The sequence below is a fragment of the Filicampus tigris genome, chromosome 3 (assembly GCF_054856515.1).
Source record: "Filicampus tigris isolate MCC_2025a chromosome 3, RoL_Ftig_1.0, whole genome shotgun sequence".
NCBI lineage: Eukaryota > Metazoa > Chordata > Actinopteri > Syngnathiformes > Syngnathidae > Filicampus > Filicampus tigris.
The window spans coordinates 23,805,731-23,833,048 of record NC_141219.1 but is presented as its reverse complement, the minus strand read 5'-3'; the positions used below and the strand labels follow the sequence as shown (position 1 = coordinate 23,833,048).

The 27,318-nt window shown below is 41.9% G+C and overlaps 1 protein-coding gene across 10 annotated transcripts in view; it reads left to right on the top strand.

The window, feature by feature from the left end:
* neo1a (neogenin 1a) overlaps positions 1 to 27,318 on the top strand; it is a 165,357-nt gene that overhangs the window by 111,254 nt on the left and 26,785 nt on the right. For 6 of the 10 annotated variants that reach the window (XM_086025867.1, XM_086025866.1, XM_086025872.1 and 3 more), the window contains exons 6-12: positions 2,933 to 3,087; positions 3,535 to 3,655; positions 19,983 to 20,217; positions 21,609 to 21,763; positions 24,687 to 24,835; positions 26,115 to 26,253; positions 26,539 to 26,588. In XM_086025867.1, the coding sequence (XP_085881993.1) occupies positions 2,933 to 3,087; positions 3,535 to 3,655; positions 19,983 to 20,217; positions 21,609 to 21,763; positions 24,687 to 24,835; positions 26,115 to 26,253; positions 26,539 to 26,588 (1,004 nt within the window). The remainder of the gene's footprint in view (positions 1 to 2,932; positions 3,088 to 3,534; positions 3,656 to 19,982; positions 20,218 to 21,608; positions 21,764 to 24,686; positions 24,836 to 26,114; positions 26,254 to 26,538; positions 26,589 to 27,318) is intronic. The other 4 variants (XM_086025874.1, XM_086025870.1, XM_086025873.1 and 1 more) reach the window with 1 other exon arrangement.

Here is a 27,318-nt window from a genome sequence, read left to right as displayed (position 1 = left end):
GATGAAGAGATAAACAAGGAGTTATAGTGAGATTAAGTGCAGGAAAATGGGAGACAGAGTGGAAACACAAAGATGGAGAAAGATAAAGAAAGCTGCAGGGTACCAGTCACCATTAAAACCTGACTTGGGCAAGTCTCACTGGGAACTTCACATTCACACAAAAACAGACTCAAAACGTGTGCAAATTTAGCGGTTTAACTGAAGATTGCGCCAGCCTGGATGCAGAAAATCTGTTTCCATACTAGTCACTTTAGAAACGCCACACAAATGTGTTATGCAAATGCAGAACTGAAAATCCCCCGCATGCAAACAGGTTTGCAGACACAAACGGTAGTATCAGTATCCAGATGCAATTTAATATTATTCATTTTCACAGATGGCCCTACTGCCACAAGCAGCCTCGACTCCCACCACATACACACTTACTCAGCCACGCTTCCTTCTTTTGAGGATATTGCGTCTGTTTCCGAAAATGCAGATTAATTTGTTTCTAAAATGGAGTCCCACCTATCTAAATAGATGTATGTGCCGTGACGTACACATGATATAAACACCCACTAACTCAATGGTAAAACAAACACCCGAGGCACAGCACACTGTGAAAGACATTATTTGCAGGTCACACACCGGGTTGCCTTAAGGAAGTCTGGTACACGCTCACAAAAGCACACACAGATGGATACAGAGCAGGATGATGTCTTTTTCTGACTGCTATGTGGTGAGCTATCGCCAAGCATGTTTGCTTGCTTGGTTGCTCCTCGTTTTACCTCCATCTGGAATGCCTGTCTGTTCTGCCACCTTCGTAATACACGGAACATAAAAATAACAATCTCAAAGAGATGGAGTTAGCATTTCTTAAGGTCAGGAAATGGACTCGGGATGTGACAATTTCTTTTTAGCTTTTGTTTTTTTATTATTATTTTTATTCTCATAGGTTTTTCTCCCATATGTGGGGTTATCTTATTGCACTGAATGTCCAAACAGGGAGGCTGCTACTATCTACAGTGGCTTGAAAAAGTATTCATACCACTGTATCTTTTACGCACTTTATGACCTTACAATCACAAATTTGAATATAACCCTAAGCTCAATGTGCGATAGAAAACACTTCAACAATGAACACTCCATCTCTACTATAAAAACCTAGTGTCGGAAACATCATGCTGTGGGATTGCTTTACTTCAGCAAGGATAGGGAAGCTGGTCAGAGTTTATGGGTGCAGCTTTTTTGGGTGTCTTCTGAAAAGTGATTTTGGAGGTACAATGATTCTGCCCAACGCCAGCTATCATAGTTGCCATGTAAAATTTTAAAATACCACTCCAGATTGGCAGTCTTTGCCAATGCCATCGATGCATTGCAGATCAAACAAACACACTTTGAATATAGAACAAACAAACAAAAAAATAGCTCTGATCACTGTTGAGTGTTGACCACTGTTTACTTCCTACCATGCAGGTCATGCACTCCCGTAGGTTAACGGTAACCTACTTTTTCTTTAAAATAAAAAAAAAATTTGGTGGACGTGAGACTAATAGGGTGTTCAGGCTATAGTACACTAACACAAAAAAAGGTCTAGATGAAAATGTCTAGATGTGCAATGCTGGTAGAGACTTTAAGCTGTACTAACAGTGAAAGGTTGGCTCTACAAAATATTTATGCAGCAAGACAGAATACAAGTGCATACTACGTTTTTGTTTGAAAATTTGAACACTATGTATCATTTCGGTTCCACTTCACAATTAATGTTCTGTTGTGGGGTGGCATGGCTCAGTGGTGGAGTGGTCGTTTCCCAACCCGGAGGTTGTGGGTTCGATCCCCGGCCATGGTGACCATGTCGAAGTATCCTTGAGCAAGATACTGAACCCCCAGGTGCGCCTGATGCTGCGTCATCAGTAGGTAGATGAGGTTCTGTGTAAAGCGCTTTGAGTACCCAAGGTAGAAAAGCGCTATATAAGTGATAGCCCATTTAAGTGATAGCCCATTCTACTTTGAGTTGGCCGGTATGGGAAAAAAAAAAAAAAAAGACTGAAGTTTGTGGTTGTAAGGTAGCACAATGTGAAAAGGTTCAAGGGTTGGAATACGTTTTCACTGCACTGTAATTAGCAACAGCTATTTCAACAGGATGAAAGTAACTTGACCTGACAACCTGCTGCTGCGATTAATAAAGCCAGAATCAATCTTTATCCACTAATATCAAATCTTCTGGATGAAAAACGAATTAGGACGCTAATAGCAATCTCAGAGCTGAAAAAAAGGCTGCTGGGGAAGCATCAGTGGTCTACGCCCACAAACTGGTCAGAAAGTCTGCTGCCTTATCAGTCAATGCAATCACGCACAGAGCCCGTCTATCCCCAGTGAGTCTTAGGGTCTCTTCTCATACTGTACATGTGCGGTGCGATCCAATTATATACAGAGGACGTGCCCCCTCTGACCTTGTTCCACCACTGATTGATGAGGCGTTACTTGGCTGCAGAAGATCAAATAAACCCTTTCTGTTCCTCATTACTAGAACCAGGAGACATACGTATGCAAGTGTGCACATCAGCTTGCGTTTCATGCTGACACACGGCACTGATATCAAAGTGGCTGTTTTTTTTTGTTTTTTTTACCCGTTGTGTGGTAAAAAAAAAAAGGGAAAGGATATTGATCATTTAAATCAAAATTTCTGGTGGTAGCATCTGCATGGAAAATTCACAGGTGCATAATGTGTGCTATTAGATTAGGCAGTTGTTTTCTTCTGTTAGCCTTTCACAGATAATTTGGCATATGAGGGGCAGCATGACATCATTTGTTCATATCCTGCCAAAGAACATAGCGCTGAGTCCAAGTCAGAGTTGACATGGTTGATTGAATTTCACATCATTTGACATTTGCATATGCTTATTGAGTATTGTTTTAGGTCTTTTCACTTGACTCTGTCTGTCTTCCACAGTTCCTCCCCAATATGCAAAGAGGCCGTCCAACATTTACGCCCATGAGTCCATGGACATCGTGTTTGAGTGCCAAGTCACAGGTTCACCAGCCCCCACTGTCAAATGGGTGAAGAATGGCGACGCAGTAATTCCAAGCGACTACTTCAAAATTATTGTAAGATCCTTTTTCCTCTTTGGTGTATAACAAATTTAGTAGACCAACTGCTATGGAAAAGAAGATCATCCATAATATCATAAAGTGATTTTATGCAGCCTCAACTTTCACCATTTTCAACTGGAAAGCAGAATTTCAAACTAAGTGTATTTTTTCTGACCCAAATTTTAACCTGCTCTGGAATCATTTATTTTTCTGTTCAGGAATGGAAGTAAATCATTATATTTTAGTTTGAGATATATAATTTCACCTCGAGACCTCTGCATACTTGTGCAATAATAATTACAGAAATACTGTCTACATTACTTTGTCAGTGTTGTTGATTCAGAGCATAAACTTTGCATTTGGTGGTGGGCTAGTAATTGCTTGGGAAGAACTGTACCACTGCTTCTATCTTTTTCATAACCTCCTCTTAACTTCTTTTCTCCAATTTGGTGCATTGTGTAGAAGGAACACGATCTGCAGGTTCTGGGCCTGGTCAAATCTGATGAGGGTTTCTACCAGTGTCTCGCAGAAAATGATGCAGGAAACATTCAATCCAGCGCCCAACTCATCATCTTGGATCACGGTACGCACCACAAACACCTAGCGGTACTCATGTCCAAAGCACATTAAATGAACTTGAATGATGATCAAAAATTAAGTGCCCCAGTTAACTGAATTATTCTGCCCGAAAGGGCCACATCTGATCGTTTTGCTCGGATAACAAAGAAGAGTTGTTGTTTTTTTTTCATGACACACCATTAGCAAAGCAGAAAGCCCAAAAGTCTCACCAAGAAGCTCATTTGCCATTTTTTCGGTCTTACTTACAGTGCATTCATGCTCGGCAGTCGTGTACTGAAAAGTAATAACATAAAATTTTGGTTTAACGTAAAATGACAAATGAAACATGAAAACTAAAGAATTTCGAGGTTTGCAGAAATGTGGAAACTCCTGCAAACGTCTGGATGCTGCCACGTTAAAACAATCTTTTGTATGGACTTTTGCTTAAACGTGAACTCTTTGCTGGAAAGATGATAGCATCTGGAGGGCCATAGCCTAGCCAGTTGTACGCAGCCAAAATATGCCTCATTTCTAATTCTCCGACAGGGTAACCAGACGTGCTGCAATATAGACTCATGGAAAATGTTTGAATATGTTAGTTCTTGTGTCATTACCTCTGAACATTAGCAGAAATGTAGTAGAACATAAATGCAATCTCATTTCCCATTCTAAGCTGCAGGGCCAGGTAAAATCTCCCTTCAAAAAGGAAAAACAAACAGACTAGGGCATCCTATCAGTGTTAAAACTACAAAAGCACAGTAAAGCAATTGTGTGCAAAGAGGATGAATGGGACAATATTGTATGTTTCTTGGCATTTGAATGTTTGTTACAAGAAAACAAGCTATGCTTGAGAAAAGGCCTTCAGTAGGCAGCCAGAAGTCAGCCCCGATTACCCCAAGCAAACTTCCAACTTGCGGGTCCGAATACCCACCCTTTGTAGAAGCTTTCATGTGTGTACTGGTTGTTGACGGTAGACACCTTGCTGGTATTGATTGGTCGAGTATTGTCTCTTGATGTTACAATTGAATCGAAGTAGGAAACAAGAAGGAAAACAAAATCGCCATTTTTAAATGCTGCATATTACGATAGCGAGAAGTATTCTTGTTCACAGATCATCTCAGCACGCTGCTGTGCTCGAGTTTTCGGGACGACACTGTTGCAGTACTATAATTCACCGTAGCTCTCGCTGCTATTAGCTATCCAGCCTACACGGCCTGCGGTGGAAGCACAAACCTCATCGGAGTTTATTTCATTTGTATGTATTATTCTATAGGATGCAAACTGACTTATGCTGCTCAGTGGAATTGTTGCATAACTGGGAAATCAAGAACAGCCCACGGCATAACCTTGGCTAATACTCATTAGTGATCATTAACTTTGCGTCTTGACTCTGCCAGCTCCAGTTCTTTGTTATTCAAACTGATTAAACCTCACAAGTGGATGTTTGGAATAGACAAAGGTCAGCTGTCAGCTAGCGGTTCAGCATGCTAGCAGCTATTGATAGAAATATGTGAGCTTTTGACACTATTCTTGCCCTTAACCTTGAAAGTTCAGCGCTGGGTAAGGTGCATACAATTTTCAGAAATAAAAAGTAAATCATTTCTCCTTACTCCGACAAATATGCAACATTCAAAGCCGTATTTTCTAAAATAGTACTCAGATCTGCGGTCTAAATCATACTGAACGTTCCACGTGTGCATTATGGGGTCAAGTAGTTGCTAACAGATGTGAGTCGATTAGACCGCCAATGCCAAGCGTGGAAATTAAGGGGACCTAATTATGTTGTTTTACTGAGGCCAAGGAGGTGCTCGCTAACATTTCTTGTTAAGTAGAAATGTTCAGAGTGGTGGTCTGGTGTAAGTGCTTGTCATTTGATGTGTTTTTTTAAGATGGGTACAAAGGAAGGAAACATTTTGATGGCTCTTCCCAGGGCCACACATCACTGACATGTTTTAATACGGTGGACGCCACCCTCTAAGGTTTCTCACATACGACATACAGTATTTAGGATGGTGAACAGCTTCAGCAGAAGAATATGACATCATGCGGCACATGTTCAGTTACCGCTGTGGCTGTTTTTCATTTGAATGCTTGGAATTTATGGCCTACAAGTGTTTTCGTGCCATTATTTACTGAAATTATGACCAATTACTGAATTTATATCAATTCATGATAGACTTGCATGCAAATTCATGTTAGGGCACAGCCGAAGGAAAGGAGCTTCCTGTGTATGTATTATGTCATGTTTTAGTAGGTCATTATAGTTCAATTTATTCAAGTCCAGCCGTAGTCCAGAGCAGTTAGAAATGTTCTGACTTCAATGTTCTGCTGATTGGCCAATCCATTCCTCAGCTATTTGTAGTGTATAAGCACTATCATCATCAAAACGAGGGGAAGGAAGTTTCGTCAGCTGCTGCTATTGAAGGGCTTCTTGTTACATCTTATTTCGATAGTGCTTTGCAAAATTTTCCAACCGCATAATTTTGTGAAGTGTTTGTGCATGATATTCTGGCAGTTGTCAATTACAGCCTGGCGAGGAAACTAGTCATGTTTTTCAACTTTGAGGTTAGACAAAGCAGTCATTAAAATGATTTCCACAGATGGTACAAAACCCAAGTCTGATCAAATGGCACAGCATTATACTTCATACCCGTGTTTTGCAGTGCAGTTGCTTTTTGCTTAGTTCTTGGAAATCTAAAGCAGAGACGCACATTCAACGTTTGTGCAGGCTAAGCTATTAATCGTGTTGAGCTGCATATCTTCGCTGTCGTGAAAAACACTTAGGTCCATTTTTTTCTTTCTTTTTTTTTTAAAATCTTTTGGTAGCATTGTGTAACTGTATGACAAAAAAACAGAAAACTCCCGTCCTCCCATCCCAGCAGAGGCACGAGACTCCCACAATGAAATGAAGATGCCCCCTTACCACCAGTCCTTGTGACTCCCCCCATTACTTTGTTGACAATGTATACTAGTGACCAGAGATGGGCACTTGACCCTGTTTTGCCGGTCCGTCCGCAACCTGGGTACCCTTCAGTCCTCGTCCCTCCGTCCTTATTCTTAAATATTATCGTCCTCCGACAACATCCGTCCTCGTCCTTTTAAAGCGTTTCCGTCCATACGTCCAGCCCCACCCACCAAAAAATAAATAAAATGAAATAAATGTCCGTGCATGACGCCGCGGGAGAGATGCTAACGGCAGAGGTTTATTTAAAGCTCATTAGCTGGCTAATTTACTATTCAAGTTATTATTTATAATTAACTACCTTGCTTACCTTATTGGCACCCACTTTTCAGTTAACGGTTTGACGAACCGCTAACACTGGCCATTGATTATATGTCAATGCATCGGACGTGAGAGAGGTCAGTCTGTGAATGGGTGGGTGGAGACGCCCGGTCCAAGGAACGCACTTCCATTGGTCAGCCCTTCGGGTTGCTGATTGGCTCGCTGGTTTCCGCTACGCTTCCGGAGCACCGACTGGAACATTTAGTCCGTGTGGAAATTGACGTACCAGCATCAGTCCGTGTGTGGAGAAACAAATCGCACATGAGCCGTTTCGGTGCTGCTACCTGTTTGTGCACTTGTCCCACGCATAGGTGACATGCGTCACCGACTGCTCACACACAGTGAGCAGAACTGAACTCTCAGTTAAAGGGCCAGTACACGAAACAGCAAAAATGATTTTAAAGACTGTTGATTGTTTTATTTACTGCATCACTCATGGCTTTAAACCAGAAAGAAGGCATTTTGTGAAGGCGTTGTAGCCAAAATGAAGATGTATTGTATTGGGCAGGCATGTTTGCTGGTGTGACGTTTCAAAGGCTGGTGGCACAATGTGGGCTTCACATGAGTGCGGGCTTTGAAGTACTCGGATGTCGCTGTCTTGGTTTTTGTACTCTTTTAATCACTTACCGATTGAAAGCGTCAAATTACCGATTGAATGTATTTTGTAGGTAGTATTATGTGGACGTGGCTGTGCAATAAGAATATAAGATGATATGACTGTTTAAGGTTGCCGACCCCTGATCTAGCTGTTGAAAAATGACAGCGAAATAATGTATACCTTGTTTGAAAATACTACATCTTAGATTAATGGATTGCTGACTCAACTGTTTTACACTTCCTTTATAGGAAGAGAAATCTGTGTTTTTGTTAAAAAAATACAGTTAAATATTAAAACTGTCTGTTGTAGTGCAAACAATAATTAATTCCACTGGACCGCTTCTACTCGAAGGAGATGTGAACTGAGCAGCCTCCAGTATCTTCACCGTTGTGATTCTGAACAAACACACCAGCAAGTGTGTTTGTATGAACATTTATTTATAACTTAGTTTTCCTCCGTCTTTGTGAAATACATTTTGGAATACTTTTGCAATGCTTTTTGTTTGTTTTCTGAGAAAACATTGGCAAAAGAAACCCTTCTAACATTAATCTACAATGATGACTGAAATGCTAGGCAACTATCATAGTTGGTGATGGAAGGAGCAGCATTACGTGCATGCAGACTAACTGCTTGACCTCTTGTTTTAAATCTCATTTGTCTTGCCAATACCCTTTATCGTATGTTGTGACGCCACTGCACACAGTGCACACATCAGTGTTTTGACCATATACAAAACATTTTGGTGTACCGTATTTTCTGGACTACAAGCCGCTCCTTTTTCACTAGGTTTTGAACCATGCGGCTTATATAAAGATGCGGCTATTCTGTGGATTTTTCTTCCACCGCCAGGGGCTCTCCAACTGGAATTACAATACAATACAACACAATTGCCATTTACAGGATGTGACTGCAGGTGGAAGAGTTCAACAGGCGAGGGCGCTATGCACTAGGTTAAGCACTAGGCGTTGCATTGGGTGGTATGCGGAAGTAGAGCAATAAACGGTGGACGTTAACTGACAAACTGAAGTGGCAGTTCCGTTTTAATGAGCTTCTTTAATGAGAAAGATGCTGCCATGTTAAAAGGCAGTATTAGGAAAGACTGTTCAGGTACATACATGTACATTTACATTTCTAAATTGTTCTGGAAATGCAGTAAATATCACATTTTTCAACATAAATAGGTGCAGCTTATATAAGGGTGCGGCTTATGTCGGGTTTTTTTTTTTTTTTTTTTTAAGTGGATTGGGTGCGGTTTATAGCCCGGAAAATACGGTAGTTTTACCAGCCCTCCCACATGCTTTAAGCACCCTTAAAAACATACATAAACTTATTGAAACACACTTTTAAGTGTTCTGACTGTTCCACTCTCAAAAAATGACAAACCCTTGTGTAACATCACTTTGAGTAAATGAAAAGATACTCTCACTCGCACACTTCTGCAAATAGGAGGCAAAAGAGCAGAAGAAAATGAAATATGGTATACTTCAGCACACATTAAAAAAAACATACGAGTAGAAAAAACAGTTTCATGCTAACATATAATGCAAAACGCCATTGATGGGCTAACGTAAATTAGCATAAATGTTACGGTAATTAGAATGTAACCTTCAAGCAACGACTACTTTTACACACGAAGCAGCAAAACATACAAACACCGCACTCAACTTTGCTCACAGGCACATATGTTCTCTGCTCTGGGGGAACTGGGAACATGACTCTGAATTCTGATTTGCCTCCATTATACCTTAAAAACCCATTAAAATGATATCTTTTAAAAATCTGCGGTATAGCAGCGGCACGAAAAATAAATGGTGAGATAGCAGCGGTTCACTGTAGTGTAAACACCTACCTTAAAAAGAGATAGTTAGGAGGAGCTCAGTGCTGGTAAGTCATTATGATATACTGCGAAAGTGGAGGAGGAAGGATACAGAATATTGTCAGCTTATGCAACATAAAATGTAGTGATTAGCAATGCCGTGCAGATTTCATCAATAAAGGAGTAAAACTAGTTTTAAAAGGTGCAAGTACAAGAAGCAGAGGGGCGAGCACTTCACTGCCTGTGCTCGCCCCCTTTGTCCCTGCTCAAATCAAGACTTTATAATGGACTGCTCAAAGATCTTTTGCTCCAGCTGAACTGGCACTGAATGAAAGCTCAGGCCTCCTTCAGGAATACTGTGCACTCCGTCATCTGCCAGCAGGGTCACTGCCGGGCCAGCAGGAGGCAAACGGGTCGGGCTGCAAACGTGTGAACATGCCGGCACAGCACACACCAGTCAGATTCCATCAAACGTGGAACCTCAACAGTAGACACTAGCGTCAATATGGGACAGTTAGAAATATGTCAGGCTCTGCCGGGACACAACAATATGCTCATATTCAGTCACAGCTGTTACAGCTGGTAATGTCAAGGCCTTCACACTATGGCTGACATACTCTATATTCAACCACAACATCGGATGCACTTACTCACTTATTCACAATATAATGTCTCTTCTACTATGTAGGCAGAAAGGCGTTAATGAGACTTGTGTATGTACTTTCTGACATTCATTCACAAATCAGCAAGCTCCAAGGTCTATCAAACTAATATAACAAGGATACTCACTGGAATGGTTTTGGCAAAACAAAAGACGAGGCCACAGTTAGCACTTTGCAAAGGCTAATAAGGTGCATCACAGGCGCTGTCTCATAAATGCACCTGCATCCAACTCACTCAATAGTCATTGCTTCACAATAACAGTGAGTTCACTAAATTGTTAGGATAGTACTTTTTTTATAGCTCATTTAAATTAATTCTTAGTTTTGAAGAGGCATTTTAGAAGATGAAACTATTTTGCAATAAATACAGTCATATGAAAAATTCCATCTGTTATGCGTACACATCTTGTCTTTGTGTGTTTGTCCGTGTGGGTGCGTGAGCGTGGGTGTGTGTGTGGGTGTGGGTGTGTGTGTGTGTGTGTGTGTTGATCATAGACCTCCCAGCCTAAATTGATTGTGAAGAGGAGAAATCATCTGCTACCAAATTGTTGTTTGTGCAGGCGCTAAAGAGTCACTCTGTTGTGGTTGTCTTTCACAGATGCCGCTTACGCTGAGCGTATATTTGTGCATTTAAAGCGGCTGTTTTCCTGGTGAACTTTTCAATGTGTTGTATTAATTCAAGCGTGGAGAATTGCTTTGCTTTATTCATAAACGGCCTGTCAGCTAAGTGCTAACTGAACTGTTACGGGTGCCAATTTTGCTGTTGTTTTGCCCCGGAATGAGGGGAGAAAAAAAAAAGGACTCCAATAGCCTTGGATACCTGCGTCAGTGCTGTTTTCTGAAGGTCAGTCTTGTTATAAACATCGGTTTATACCTGGCAGCACGCGCCTGCATGGTACTTATGTTTATGTTTTGTACTTTCAACACTTGCCCTTATTACTATATAACTCTGTCCTCCAACATGCGGCCATCCAGGATGCCAAGCTGACGTTTTTGGATGTGCTTAGTCCTCTGGGCACACTAATTAAAGTAGTTCACCACTTTCCCTTCACACCCTTCCCTTAGCGGCAGGCGGATGACCCCTGCGAGCGGCGCCACCAAAGCTTTTATGTTTCCTGTTAGCAGCCACCCTCTCTGTCTCCGTTGTACCTCCCAGTTTCCACAAGCTAAAAGTAGAATAGGGAGAAACATCACAGTGGGCAGTGGACATCCCGCTGTCTGGTGGTGGAGTATGATTGCCACTTCTCAGTAGCTCTCACCCGAACTTGTATATTTAACGCACTTTATGCATTATGTTAGATCAACACTGTTATTCTTCATAACATTGCAGATGCAAAGACAATCGTGAGTAGTTTCCAGTCGCCCGCACACCCTCGCACACAGCTTATTCGGAGTGACTCATAAATGTGTTCAGTATATGAAGTGTGAATATGTTGCTTATGTATTACTTTGAATGCAAAAAAAACCCATGTAGAATCGTACATTTTTATTTTGTGGAAAATAGCAGACTACTTACTACAAACTTTAGAAAAAGGTGGTTGGTTAAGAGTCGTGACCATGAGCCAGTGTAATTAAGTCCTTTTGGTATCAAACACTGCCCTGAATAGAACATACACGCAGCTAAATGTACATGTATTCAACCAAAAATAATAAAGAAATGACAAAAACGCAGGATTAACTATTTAACCCATTAAGGCTTTAAGTGCCTGGCGAAACATCCCTATAAAACCTAAGCGCGACGAAAGAATCACCCTCTTAAAGCTGAGGTTCTCCCAGAAATTCAACACCTACAAAATAATTGATATCTTAGCTCTTGTGGCAGATGCATACTAAGAAACATAATTCCAAACGAATTTGAGAGCTTAGGTTTGGCTTTCACGCAGGCCTGAGTTTATTATTTGCTATTTCAATCAAAAATGTAAAAGTAAAAGTGTCAGTGTGAGAGAAGCATTATTTTTATTTCCAAAAAATCGAGTGGTGATTACCATCCTCTGTTCTGTTGCAAAGCCATCAATATCGTCATTGTCTACAAACATAGTATGTCTTAAGATATGTTTGTAGACAATGACAATATCGACATCTTCGTAACAGAATACAGGATGGTATTTTTTTTTTAATTCAAAATATTGCTTCTCTTACACTGATAAAAAAAAAAATTCACAGATGCGATTGAAACATTAACGATTAATAAACTCGGGCCTGTGTGAAAGCCACATGTCTAAGCTTTCGATTTCTTTTTGAATTATGTTTCTATCTGCTACAGGAATTTCCGGGAAAACTTTAGGTTTTCGAGGGTGATTCCAAAGACGACCTCATGCTTTAGGGAGATGTTTAGCCAGGCGCTTTAGGCCTTAATGGGTTAAAAGAAAATTCAAATGAAAGAGAGCTCTTGGTCTTCGTTATGTCTCAGTTTCTCAGTTTTGGTCTTGTCTCAGTCTCCCAAAAGTCCTGGCCTTAAGCACAACACGAAGAAGATGTCACAGAGTTGTTACAAACGTTTGGGATTTGTTTTTGTTTTTTTAGATTTGTTTACATTTTCATAATATGCCATGATGATTCTCATCATTCAAAAAAAAACATTGACTACATGTATATAAATAATGGAACAACGTGATAGTTGCGAGTTGCACGGAAACAAACAAACGACGAAGCCACAAAAACATACAGTAGCATTCTTGATGTTACTGATAGGTACAAAGTTGCCTCATTGATTCAACCTGTGCTGGTGTCTGGAGTTACTTGTGTAGCTCCAACGTAGTAAGACCATTGCAAGTGGAGATAAAGTGTGTTTCCTAGCAGCTCGGGTGAGAGGCTCTGGAGATGTGCGGCATCATTGGATGTTTTGATGTGCTTGAAAGGCAAGCCCAAGGGGCCTCGCTTTCCTCTCGCAGTCAGCCTGTGGCGTTTACATTGTTTACCCTATCTGTACATCTTCATTTACATGCCCAAAGAGGGCCAGCGTGATATCGCATGTTTCTGGAGGCGATGTCTTCATGTGTGACAGTTTTTGTTGAAGTGAGGCAACCAGGGAAAAAAAACTTGTTGACTCACCAGTAGTTCATGAACCATGACTGTGCACATAGGAAGGTGTACTGTGTTCATACATGATTAATTATGAGTGCACCATCCCTATATCACTTTCATGCCGAGCAGTGTTTTTATCCCCACCATCTTTGGTTCCTCCAGAGGGGTTTTCAGTCTCTGAAGATACTAAATGCAATTCTACACATCCCCCTCCGTTTAGCTTAGTGGGATATTGGTTGTCACTTTTTATCGAAACCATATTACCCTTGAGTAAATGCCAGGGGCTCGAATGTAAACAGGGTGAACATCATGCTTTCCTTTGAATCCTCTCGGTAGTTACATTAAAAAGAGGCACTGAAAAACAGGATGGCTGCTGGGTTTCTGAGAGACAGCTGTTATAATTGCTGCTCGAAAAAAAACATCTTTGGAAATGAATGTAGCCCCTTCCTGCTAGTGTTGATTTATCACATCGGATCTCAGCTTGTCCGCACCACAACAAGAAAGCTTACGAAGGAAAGCCAAATACTGTACTTGAGGTCTGTTTCTGTATCATGAACAGGTAGTCACACTTCTCTACTGCCATATGACTATAATCCTGAAAAAGGTCAGGTATAATGAATGATACACAATGTTCAACCGCTATTTGTGAAGATGGGGACCAAGACGCAAATAGCAAAAACCTGCGAGTAATTGACAACCCCATCCCGAACAAAGTTTCTAATTGCCCATAGATGCCACAAGTTAGACAGAAGGATTGCCTCTCGAAGTGAATCTTTTCCCCGCACCTCAAGAGGTCATTGACACCGAGATGCCACAAAATAGCACCAGAGCACTATGTTTATATTAAACAGGGCTTTGGCCTGAGCACAAATGCAGCAAACAGCTGGGGTTTTACTGAATAATGAAGGATAGTTTGCTACAGAAATGTGTGAATAGTCACAAATCATGAATGTGGGGGGAACTCTGCTGATTTTGTTTCATTTTTTAATGCTGCTCAGTTGTCATGAATAGCCTGATAAGATTTAGCCAGTTGTGAAAATGAGCCGTAGCAGAAAATAGCCACAGTTGTCAGAAGTTGCTCGCAGCCACCAATAATTTTCCACAACGTTTACCTCAGAACCATTAAAGCAATTACAGGGTATTGTTTTTGCCTGCCCACTTTATTATACCCTTAAATTGAATTGAACTCTCAGCACAGACGGAGCTATTCTTGTACCTGATTGAAGCACAAGCATACAACTATTTGGTGTGAATTAAAAAGTATTCACAACTTAGTTTTTCTTTGTTTTGTTTTTTACACCTACTTTGTAATATTACAGCCTGTAATGCAAAAGAAAATACATAAACAAAATTCTATTTGATGGACAGAAGTTTTGAAGTGAAAGTACAGTACATTTTATTAAAAAAAGAATTATTTGACAGTAAAAAAATGAAAATTCTCGTGTGCATTTATTCACCCCTTTTGTTATGAAGCCCCTAAAAAAGCCCTGATGCGACCCGTTACCTTCAAAAGTCACATAATTCATGAAATGAAGTCCACCTGTGTGCAATCTGTGTTACATGATCTTCATGAGTTCATACACACCCTTAGGCTGCAACTCCAAAGTAAGAGGCACCTCAAACTCAACACTGCCATGAAGCCCAAGGAACTCTTCAAACAAGTCAGGGACAAAGTTGGTGAGAAGTACAAGTGAGGGTTAGGTTTTAAAAAAAAAAGGAAAAAAAGTCAAATCTTTGACGATCCTCAGAAGCACTATCAAGTACATCATAATCCAATCACAACAAAGCTGCCAAGAGAGGGCTGCCCACCAAAACTCATGGACCAGAAAAGGAGGGAATAAATCAGAGGCAGCACAGAGATCAAAGGTAATACTGGAGGAGCTGCAAAGTTCCACAGCAGAGGCTGGAGTATCTGTCCATAGGACCGCCTTAAGCCATGCACTCCCTCGAGCGGCCTGATGAAAGCCATTACTTTTAGCTGAAAACAAGCTGGCGCATTTTGAGTTTGCATAAAAAGGCATATGGGAGACTCTCAAAAGGCATGGTGGAAGGAGCTCTCTGGTCAAGTGAGACTAAAGTTGATCTTTTCGGCCATCACAGAAAACTCTGTGTGGTGCACACCCAACACATCTCATCACCCCAAGAGCAGCATTCCCACAGTGAAACATGGTGGCGGCAGCATCACGCTGCGTCACGCTGGCAACCTGGTCCGAGTTGAACTTGGGGGAAAGATAATTAGAGCTGAATAGTGACATTCTCATGCAAAACCTGTAGCAGTCTATTAAGGAGCCGCAGCAGTTTTAACTTGAGGCATGGGAAAAAATCCCAGTGGTAAGCCATCGAGACTTATCAAAAACAACTAGCAACCATGATTGTTGCAAAAAGATGACTCTACAACATATAGTCTTTTGGGGTGAATAGTTAATGCACATGACTATTTTAAGTTTTAATTTGAGAAATTCTTTATATATATATAATATTTCTCATTCATTTCAAAACGTCAAAACGTAGACTATTTTCTGCAGACCCATCAAATAAAGGTCAGGTAAAGAAATCGTTTAAATTAGCTGTCATGTAACAAAACGGGGCGGCACGGTGGTCGACTGGTTAGCACGTCCGCCTCACAGTTCAGAGGTCGTGGGTTCGATCCCGGCTCCGGCCTCCCTGTGTGGAGTTTGCATGTTCTCCCCGTGCCCGCGTGGGTTTTCTCCGGGCACTCCGGTTTCCTCCCACATTCCAAAAACATGCATGGTAAGTTGATTGGATACTCTAAATTGCCCCTAGGTGTGATTGTGAGTGCGGATGTTTGTCTCTGTGTGCCCTGCGATTGGCTGGCAACCAGTTCAGGGTGTCCCCCGCCTACTGCCCGAAGACAGCTGGGATAGGCTCCAGCACGCCCCGCGACCCTTGTGAGGAGAAGCGGTACAGATAATGGATGGATGGATGGATGTAACAAAACGGGTTAAAAGCCAAACCTTGCAGTGCTTTTGACAACATTGTTCATTCTTTTTCTGTCAGATGAAAGTAAATGACTTTGGTATTGACCATTAGTATCACGCTGAAGCTGGTTCTGACTATGGCCCAATCCTAATACCCACACTTGCACCCTACGGTCTTCGCTGAACTGTACATGTAGCCGAAGTGTTACAAGTGTACAAAAATTGCAGAATTGGGACAGTGCGTGTGACGTCATCGACTTACGCCCCTGCGTCAGCCAGCATGGCGGGATGGGCAACTTTGCTGTTTAAAATTATATCAAAACTTCAGTAAAGTAAAACTCGGGCTCGGTCTTCCAATCGGTGGGAGTTACGGCTCCATTATTTGGACGATTTGCGGCTCCAGCGCGATATGTGGCGGATACGCAGAGGGTTGTTAAGCACGGCATCTACACAAGGACAAAATACGGTAATAAGGGTAAACAGTGATTTTAGACTATCGATGGAAATTACACATATACAAATGATAAACTTTGTAATAATTCGATATTTACACTTGAAGAGACATTTTTTCGGCACAGGTACAGGAATCCCACCGAATGTCGTCAGTTTCCTGCTATTTTGGTAAAATATGCAATGAGGGGCCACGGATGCGGACTCAGCCGATATGCGGAACAAGGGAGCATAGGGGGCGGGGCGACAGAGCACTTGTGAGCACAGATGTGGGACCTCCAACACACTTGTACCCTCGGCAGTAACGTGCAAGTGAGGGGCACAAGGGTGCAAGTGTGGGTATTGGGATTGGGCCATAGTAACCATTATCAAAGAAAACTACAAATAGCATCTTATCCTGAGAAAATATGTGTTTTTCTTTTGCAAGAACTTGGCTTGGTCTGCTATATTTACCCTCATTGGTCTATCAGTGGTCGCAGTCCTGTGTGTGCTTGTGGCAGATATGAATGCCTTCTTTTAGTCTGAGCCTGACTGACTCTCTTATCTGTGTGCACTCAGACCATTTGATGAAGTACCTGGCTTATGTTAAGAGTCACGCCCAGAGATGCTGCCAGTTATTTGGGCTCTGTGGAAAAAAAAAAAAAACACTCTGGGCCCCATCACTGCATTGCCGCAAATTGAAAATACTGTTTTCTAAAGCCACGGTCGGTCATGGACCCTTGGAATCTTCATCACTTTTCTACCTTTAATGGTGCCCTTGGTCGCACCACTGGAAAATACCAGAAGCTGATTAGTGGAGTTAGAAACACAGTTAAAAGTTGAGGTTGTAAAGCAGTAAAATGGATGTTATCAGAAGCTGTCTTTGTTTTTATTCTATCACAGTATTTCTACTATGGTCGAGTCGGGTGTCCCTTGCAGCGCTCAAATTTACTACAATATATTTAACACAAACGTTTTGGCAAACTGCTCACGGCAACTGCTGTGGACTAGTGGTTACGAATGCCCCCCGTGACCAAAGGGCTGCAAGTTTTGAAAAGATACTCACGGCTCCACCGATGCTCCCCACCACCGCTCCAGTACGTCACTAATTGTAATCGTACTTTTTGAACTGGCGCTTCTCAGCTGACACTGCTATAGTTCCGCATTCACTTTTTTCTCAGTTTAATATTAAGATAAATGCTTTACTGTGTATGTCTTTGTCCCACTTGTATTATGCGTTGGTGGCCCAGATATATTATGCAAATCTGAAGTAACCTTCCTCATTAAAGCCTTAATGCCGGCTATTCATTACCTTCGGCACAAAGACTAATGATACAATTAATCAGCTATGAATGGAGCTTGGCAATGGCAGTCGGAAGCTGACATCTCCTTACTGTTACAACCTCGAGCCTGCATGTTCAAGACAGATTGAACAGACAAGCACTGGTTACTCTGCCGCATGTCAATTATTTGCAGATGATGTGAAGGTGGAAGCGTCATTAGTGTCTTGGTCTAGCCCACGACTTGTTCTGCTCAGCCTCTTGGGCTTATTTAAGTAAAAATTCAGAAGGAGAGTTATACGATTCTTGCTGCATCAAAAAGATGGAAAAGCACCATCGCGCAGTATTCTTCAGGTCTGCTCATTATATTTTGACACTACACCTGATGAAATTAGGTTTTCGTTCAGTATCACTTAGAGCTGGTCAATATGACGATACATATCACGACATCGAGACTTTACTTTTCTACTCGTGTCTTTTGTCATTTGTCATCTGCACTAAACTGCGGTTAATAAGAAAGCCAGAGGAAGCTTGAATTGATGGGCAAAAGCGTTCACTTGTCAATCCTATGCCACACAGTTGCAACCAGGTGGCAGACTAAACAACGATACAGGGAAGTGAATGTAGTCATCCTTAGTTACAAACATGCAAAATAAAAATTAACAGTCAATGAAAATGAATAAGTAATGAGGTGGGTGAATGCAAATGACGAATATGTTAGGCAAGCCCCCTCTCTGTGCACTTTTAAAACCTGGTTAAAGACACATTTCTATTCTCTTGCTTTTGATCCGACCTGAGACTGACAAATTTTCGTCTGTTTTCCGGTGTCTATTGTATATAGCGTTTTATATGCATTTATTTCACTTGTTGTATTATGGCTATTTTGTTGTTTGTATGTAAAGTGCTTTGTTATAGCGCTAGCTGTTGTCAAATGCGCTATACAAACAAAATTGTATTGTATTGCACTAATTTGGGAAATTATAAACTAACATTAACAAATGATCGTAAATAACTACAAAAAAAGCACCTCAATGCATGCTGAGTAGTGAATACCCCTTCAAACTACACAAGCATAGCAGTTTGCATTTTGAGCTTCATCAAAACAAAAAGGATAACAAAAGTGAGAATCACAGATATTTAAGTTTTCCCATAAATGAACGGCGGAGACCGCCCCCAAAAACTCCACTGGGCTGCTAATATCACCTGCAGGTCGGCAGGTCAAGGCGAAACGCCGCTGTAGCTAGCGATAGCAAGTTTAGCAACGAGCTTCGGCTGGCTACAGCTGCCTGCTAAACACATTGCTGTTAAGCTCCCCATTCAGTAATCACAGCCTCCATCATCTCGCCTCCGTGGCGGTGAATAAGCGACATAAAGAAAATAGCTGCACATCTTTCACACAGATCCAAGCGGACGTTTGAATTGTAAACAAACCACTGAAAGACAAATTAGTGGTTTTGTCCCGATGGAGTGACGGATAAATGAGCCAGCAGTCACTTGCATTTCAGCACATTCTGTCTCTCAGTAACAGAAGGTGCACTTGTCATGTTATTTTGCTGTATTTGTGTTTTGCCCCATCACTTCCCCTGACCTGCACGCAAATGGAAATGTCTTGTGCACTGACATTCCTTTCCATATGGTTTCGTCTCAGCCACTTGCCAAGCAAATGGAAAGCAGATCTCGCTGCGTCGTGCCACAGATTGTTCTCTCCGCCCCCTTTCCCAACAAAACCCTGATCAAATTAAATAAATCACTGGCATTTCTGCGACCAGGCTGTGCAATGAGATGGAAACGTGTTTGAAAACATCATCTGGCTTGCCTTGGGAGAGCTCTTAGCCTCCAAAATGAACTTCCATCTCAGGATGCAAATGGGGGTTTATCTCGGGCCAAAAAAGCCAATCAATATCAAAGTTATAAATGATTTAAAATTCCTGACTAATTGGAGTTGTGTAAATGTCATGTGCAATTTACTTTTATGTTATAGAAAGCAGTGTAAATCTGCACGTGTAGTATTCCCCTGTATTGTGCTTTGTAAGTGTAGTAGAACTGTTTTATTTCTGTGTTTTCTTGTGACACCAGACGTCTTTTTTGTTATGTTGTTGTTATTTTGTTTTTTCTTCTGTTTTTGTTTCCTTTCTTTCTTTCGTTTCACCGTCATTTCCATTTCATCTCCTTTTCCGCTCTCCTCAAAACTGTTCTCTTTTTCTGGGCAATATTCCTCCCATCTCCACCCCCCATACTGTCTCTGTTTCCCCTGTATCCCCCCCCCCCCCCCCCCACACCCTTTTCCCTCAACCCTCCCACCTCCTTTTCCCGACCCCAAGACGTAGCCCTACCCCCCCTCTCTCCCCCCTCACTGACTCCTAACACTACTGACCATGTAACACCAGGCTCTGGGGGTGTAGCTGGTCCAGCAGGGCCCACTCCCTCCGCCCCCCGCGATGTCGTGGCTTCGCTGGTTTCCACCCGCTTCATCAAGCTTACCTGGCGCTCGCCGGCTGAACCGCACGGGGACGAGCTAACCTACTCTGTTTTCTACAGCCAGGAGGGCACAAGCAGGTAATAGACAGTCTACATTGTAATTGGGCCATGGGGGTGCTCCTCTGTAAGGGACCGCTCTGAGTGCATTCCTGAGCTTCAGGGCATTCTGAAAGGATCTCATTAAAGTGGTTAAAGCACGTTATAAAGCAGTATGTGTTTATTAATTAAAGCGAATTATTTCCTCTAAAGGGTTTTCATTGCAATGAACAAACAGTAGCACCGAAAACCTCATTTCCCCCCAAAAATGCAGACCTCTTATGCATATTAGTTTCAGAAAATTGAAAGGAGAGTTTAAGTATATAAGAGTAGTTTTGTATAGTCTCATGTTGAGTTTCTCTCTCTCTCTAGACAAGTGCTATACCTTGTTTTTTTTTAAAAACTCATCGGAGGTGATTGTTTTTCTATACTTGTCTATCTGTTCTTGATTAAATACCCTGAACTTTATCCACAAGAAAAAAACGTTTGATTCTAACCATGTCTTTAACGTCATTATTCATTTCCCGACACACAAAATGCGCTGTGTGGCCAGACGTCTTGAGACGCCTAATAATCAATTTGTTGATCAGTAAGGATTTGGGCTAGAGCCTGTTAAGTTCCCTGAATCTCAATGCAAAGCTTACCAAGACATTTTAGACGATCCTATGCTCCCAACTTTGTAGCAACAGCTTGGAGAAGGCTGTTCTCCGTTCCACCGTGACTCTGACCCAGCACTCAATTGAAGGCCTATAAAGGCAAGTTGGATAACTTGGTTTTGAAAGAACTTCAGAGTCCTGACTTCAAACCCTCAAAAGTGACAGCTTGACAAAAAGTCCAAGCCACCCTCATAAATCATGCAAAAAGTCTTCCCAAAAGAGTAGTATCTGTTGCCATTTCAAAGGGGAAACTATTGGAACTCTTTATCCCTTTTCCTCCATGGCCAGGTGTCCCATTACTTACGTCTATAGTAGATATGCATATATGAACAAACTCAATCCAGTATGAGTTTAGTTAATTCACCATTAATTTGTGTTTTATATATTTATGGCATTTATGGCATGTCCTAACTAATCAGAAACGCGTCATAACAATGTTCAGTCGTTCTGTGCGGTCAGAAATTGTGAAGTTTTGACAGTTCTCCAAAACAAAGCGCTTGAAGAGTTTGTTTTGTGAGTGGCAAACAACCATTAAATTGCCCTTTAATCAGACTCCCAGACTGGGTAAAATACACCACTGACAATGACCATCCAGTTGTCCGCTGCCAGAGTAAATGAATGGCTTCGGGTCATCTTGATACTCCCGCTGATCCTTCTGTGAATGTGAAGTTGCTCGTATTTGTGATTACAAAACCGAATAATGATTGCAAATAGAAACCATCACATTGACAAATACAGTGAGACTGATGTGTATGTGTTTATTTGTGTCCACATCAGGGAGCGAGTTGTAAATACAAGCCGACCGGGGGAGTTGCAGGTCACCATCCAGAACCTGATGCCAGACACCAAATATCGCTTTAGGGTTGTGGCCCACAACATCAATGGCCAAGGAGAAAGCTCTGCCGGGCTAAAGGTGGCCACCCAGGCTGAAGGTGAAGCAAACACATCCCCACCTACTTGTGCACACACACCACACAGGAGTGCGGTTCATCTGTGTGCTCAGTAAACAGGACGCGTAAACAAAAAGGCAAACTCCAGCTAGTCTGTTGGAAACCTGCTTGTACTAGCTCACAGAGGAAAACAGGATGCACTCAAAAGAAGCCCACAAATGTGCAAATAAACCCTCACCCATGCAAATATTCGCCGCCGTACATAAACACGCGCTTCAAACAGGCTCCCACCGCCGGACACACTTACACGTAGCCAAGTCTTTTTAAGCTCGACCACCCAACAACACACCAGAGAATTGCTGAATTCTCTCCTTGTGAGATGCCCCTTGTTCACCCCCAAGCATTTCAAGCAAGTCTTTTTGTGTGCGTGCTGTGTGCTTTAAACCAACCTTACAAACGTAAATAAGATTTTGTGTTCAGAAGTGCGACCCCCCCCAAAAAAATTCTACGCTTTCGAGTCTTTCATTAAAATGTTTTGGCGGGAGGAGATTTATGAATCATAGAGGAAAGAGGGGACTTAGTGGTGCTCTTTTCACCCTTTTGTGTCAGCTCCTCACCTTCACCGCCAGTGCCCCCAACTCTTATCTCCACGTATAAAAGACATGTGAATGGAATTTCCCTCCACACTGCCTCTTCTGATGTCCCTTAGCTCCTGGCAACATTTCACTCATTGTCACTTTCTCATTCAGTCATTGTCTTTCCACATGTGTCCTTGTTTAGAGGGCAGGCAGATGAATCAATGCGCTTTTAGTGCCAGTGGGAGCCGAGCTGTCCAATTGGGGGGGCTAGTGTCCAGGTTTACCAGCTTTACCTGGACATTATATTTCCCTCTCTTGTGAGCTCTTACGTTCAGATTGGAGCTTAAACTTTTGATCTCTTTGCCCAGAGCGTTCTGTAGCTCTTCAGACACTGGCTTAACATGATGCCGGCACTTTTAGACTTTATGCACGTTGATAAATGGCAGCCTGTCTTTCCTGTCAGGAATATCTGCAGCAAAGCTTACGATATAGAGTACGGAGACGTGCTGGCACGCAAAGCTTACAAGTCTAGTTGGAGTTCCAATCCAAAGCACTTCTAAGCACAGATGGCACTTACCATACCTGTCACTAGAACTCAGTCTTGAGAGGGAAACATGAAATGCGCGGGGGTCCAAATTGTTATTATTACCCTACCGACAGTACTACTCCTTAGTTTGTTGCATATTTTTTGATGATCCAATAGCTGGTGTACTCTATTCGTGCAGCACTGACGCCCTTAGTCTTGAATTGTGCCCAGTCTGACACCCGTTGGCCGGCATTACCATACACATTATTTACACTACAATATTTCATTTATTTGCCGCTTGGAGATGTATCAACTGCTTTACACTCAAAGCCAGAACTCGTGTGATTTAGACCATTATATTTGGGTGTGTTATAGTATTTGAACGCCATTTTACGATTATGATTTGCAGTTTTAGCAGTTACTATGATGGCCACATCCAACATGGCACATGTGCTGATGTATCACGCTGATACCCTCAATGTGGTGTCAGCCGCAGATATCCATCGATCCATCCATCCATTATCCGAACCGTTTATCGTCCCGAGGGTCACGGGCGTGCTGGAGCCCATCCCAGCAGTTTTCAGGCAGTAGGCGGGGTACATCCTGAACTGGTTGCCGGCCAATCGCAGGACAGGCACACATAGACAAACAACCATTCACACTCACTATCACACCTTGGGACAATTTAGAGTGTGCAGTTATTGTATCATGCAGGTTTTTGGAATGTGGGAGGAAACCGGAGTACCCGGAGAAAACCCATGCAGGCTCGTGGAGAACAAACTCCACATAGGAAGGCCGGAGCACAGATTTGAACCCACAACCTCTGCACTGTGAGGCCAATGTGCTAACCAGTCCCCCGCCATGCCACCCAGCAGCAGAAATGTAAAAAAAAAAAAAAGGAAAAGAAACACGTCAAAAGGATTTTGTGGCCCCTGTGTTTTCTTTTCTTTTTGAGTTGTCGCCTCCTGCCTATTACTAACGCCAATGATTGACATTGCAATGTGCCCCTCCTGACTTGTCAGACTGCAATGCCCGTCTGTACTGCAGCGGACGCGTTCGTTCGGCTCGAATTATTTATCAGATTCCCTTTGAGAAATGTGCAGGACGTATTCGTCACATAGGCCTGCACATCTAACATTATTTTTGATGAGGCTTTGTCGCCGTTGCTGCTTCCATACTGTTGCAGATTGCTTTGGCCATAAATCAAACTAAATCACACCATCGTTTCTTAATATTTTTACTGTCTTTATGTTTAAAGAAATCAACACTAGTATTTCTTAACATAAAAATAGCGTCTATGAAATAACAAAAATGAAAATAAAAAGTTCTTTTTAGAGATGCCTCAAGTGAGGCTGCACAAGCACTTTGGTGGGTGTGTACTGTCCCCATGGTCTGCCCATGGCGACAGGTGTGGCACCTACACATAAGACAGTGTTTGCAATCTTGCCTCCATTGTCACTGTTGCTATCTCAAAATAAGACCAAAAACAGTATATGGAATTATTTTACAGTAGGAATTGCCTAATCAGTCCAGCATGTGCCCTGCCGCTCACCCTAAGTCAGCTGGGATAAACTCCTTCTTCCCGGTGACCCTGAACAGGATTAATGCTATGGAAAATGGATGGATGGTGGTTTTGTTAATTTCCCCTGCAGTTAAAGTTGAACTAGAGTTCTCTGATAACTGCTGCAGGTTGTTGTGGAAATATAAACATTTGATAAACCGTTGGTCCATTAGGAGTATCAAACAGGCTTATGACGCTCTTGGAAGTGGGCTTTCATTTTCAGAAGTCAATTGTTATCATCTCATGCATTAGAAACTCAAGTATTGAAAATCCTACTGTCATCTGTCATTTGCTTCCCAGTTCAAGTTCCCGGCCCGGCCCCGAATCTGCAGGCGGCATCAAATACACCGAGCTCCGTCACTCTGAGTTGGGACAAACCCCTCACGGGCAATGGAGAGGTCCTCACCTACAAGTTGTATTACACAGACAAAAGCATTGGAAGTGAACAGGTTAGTTACACAGGTGGGGATATTCTTTTCTGTCACAGATTTGAAGACAAAATAATGGGGGCCCTCAGTTTACAACGCAGGTTCGTTCCTATGGCGGCAATTTATGACTTTGCAGTAAAGTCAAAATTATGAAAACAAGTCTTTGTAAAACACTTTATATAGCCATGAATACGAAATAATCAAATGAAAAAGAATAAGTAGGTCCGTAACTAATTCTTCCTTCCTATGCCACATAATGACTTGTGCTGCTGAGCAAACGAGTTGAATTTGTGCGTTTAGTCACCTCATATGTTGGGACTGTCATAAACTGAGGAGCCCTTTGAAGCATTCAAATTTAATGGCAGTTCCATAAGAAACATTTTGAAGGTGTTAAATGATGTTTAAATGACATTACTATCATGTTTATGCTAATTGTACGGATTGGATGGCCAACTTTAACAATACAATAACTTTAAAGCCCGGGGTTATTGTCATACTGTCAAAAGCCCAATACAGTAAAAATTGGCCTATTTTTTTTCTGCCGGTAACTCTGTTTCACAGGAGTACAATTCAGAGGGTTAGATATTTAGTCAGCCAAAGAATCTGCCGCATGCAAGCCGGTGAGGCATTAAAAAGCCTTTAATATGATAATGAATGAAACGTCATCCGGTGCATTGAGTAATGATGCTTCAGTTCCCTGGAGAAAAGAGCTTGAGATGAGCTGGTAAAAACTACGAAGCGGAGAGGGTTGCAAAGAAAGGACCTCTAACACTGTGTCTGCAAAAGTGAAGGACAACATACTGCGCTCTAAATTCATCTTGAAGTACACAGTTGCTATAGACAATAATCGCACCAAGTGAGGTTATTATTAGACTTCTATGGAAGCATTGTTAGGCTTGACAAACTGAATGCAAATGGGCTTTAAGAAATTTAGGACACGCTGATTGGCCTAGTTAGTGAAGTGAAATTTGAGCGGAACCATGCATGCTGCAGTTTGATTGTCTCAATTGATGTAGGGTAGATAAGATCATGCTTTATTACTGTCACTTCTGGGAAAGGTGAGTGTTACAGCCTTGACAGTATGATTGTTATATTAAGATGAAAAGGAGTCTAGGCCCGAAATGAAAAGTAAAGGAAAAAACTAACATTTGTATGAAAGAAACTGCTTAACCTACAGTCTGCTCATTCAGTGTATATTGATTTATCCTCAATACAATGTGAATCCATATTAAAAATATATGTCTGTCATCCTTGCAGGGCATATTTTTTAAGAGACGAATTACATGCTTCTATCTCCTAGGATGTTGACGTCGATGGTCTGTCATACACCATGACCGGGCTAAAGAAGAACACGCAGTACAGTTTCCGTGTGGTGGCCAACAATAAGCACGGTCCAGGTGTCTCCACTGATGACATTATGGTCCGCACGCTGTCTGACGGTCAGTTGACGCACATTTGTACTGGGAATTATTTGGTTACCTTATTGAATGAAGCAGATAACGTGCCAGAGACAGCCCTCAATATGATGGAATGCTATTCTCCACAATACTAAACCTTTGCTTTTCATTTTTATTTTAGTTCTAGTCCTTCTCGCCGTGACACAGTCAATCAAAACTAAGAATTGATATTTTCTTAAAGGCTTCCATTTTCATGCAGGCCTTGTATTGATTTTATGAGTGAGTCACTTTTCTTTGATGCTTATATAGTTTTCTTCTTCCTCACAGTGCCAAGCGCTCCTCCTCAAAATTTCACTCTGGAGGTACAAAACTCAAAGGTAGGCCACGATTTAAAGGGTTTTTGTGTTGTTGTTGTTTTTTTTTTCCCTCTGAGCGTGAGTTGTTCGTTTTGTAAAAAACAGATTCCCTGCCAAGAAAACACACCAGTGCTATTTATGTAAGTGTATGCGTGTGTGATTAGATGCGTGAGACAGACCTGCAGCCCCAGCTGGTTAAGAGGGTGTGTGAACCCTTATCGAGCGTCTCATCAGTAACAGGCTTGCCTGTCAGAATTGTATTTCCCCTGTATCACACTCCATCAGTACACTTTCAGCTAAAGATATACTGCTAAATGGCTATACGAGTCTTACTTATTGCGGACAAGCAATAGAGGAGAATTCAAAAGTAGTGCAATTGAATGCTATTATATATTATTACCGGTATATTATTTTCCTCGAAATCCATTGTGAAGTTTAAACCATCCCGGCAAAACTTGAAAATCCCCTATATACATATATAAGTGCTGTCAAATTTACCACGTTATCGGGCGGCAATTACATGTTGTAATTGATTGCGTCAAAATATTTGACTCATTTAACGCATGCACAGAATGACCACCCATGCATAATCCCATTCAGCAGTGCAGTGAGCAGCAGAGCGGACGCGTGTCGCCCGCCGGAGTATAAAGAAGCATTTTGAAAGAAGAGGTCAGCTTTAAATCCCAGAAATGTGAATAAGTTGTTTTGCCTCAGCGACTGAGGATGAGTAGAAAAGAGGGCTGTCTTGTTT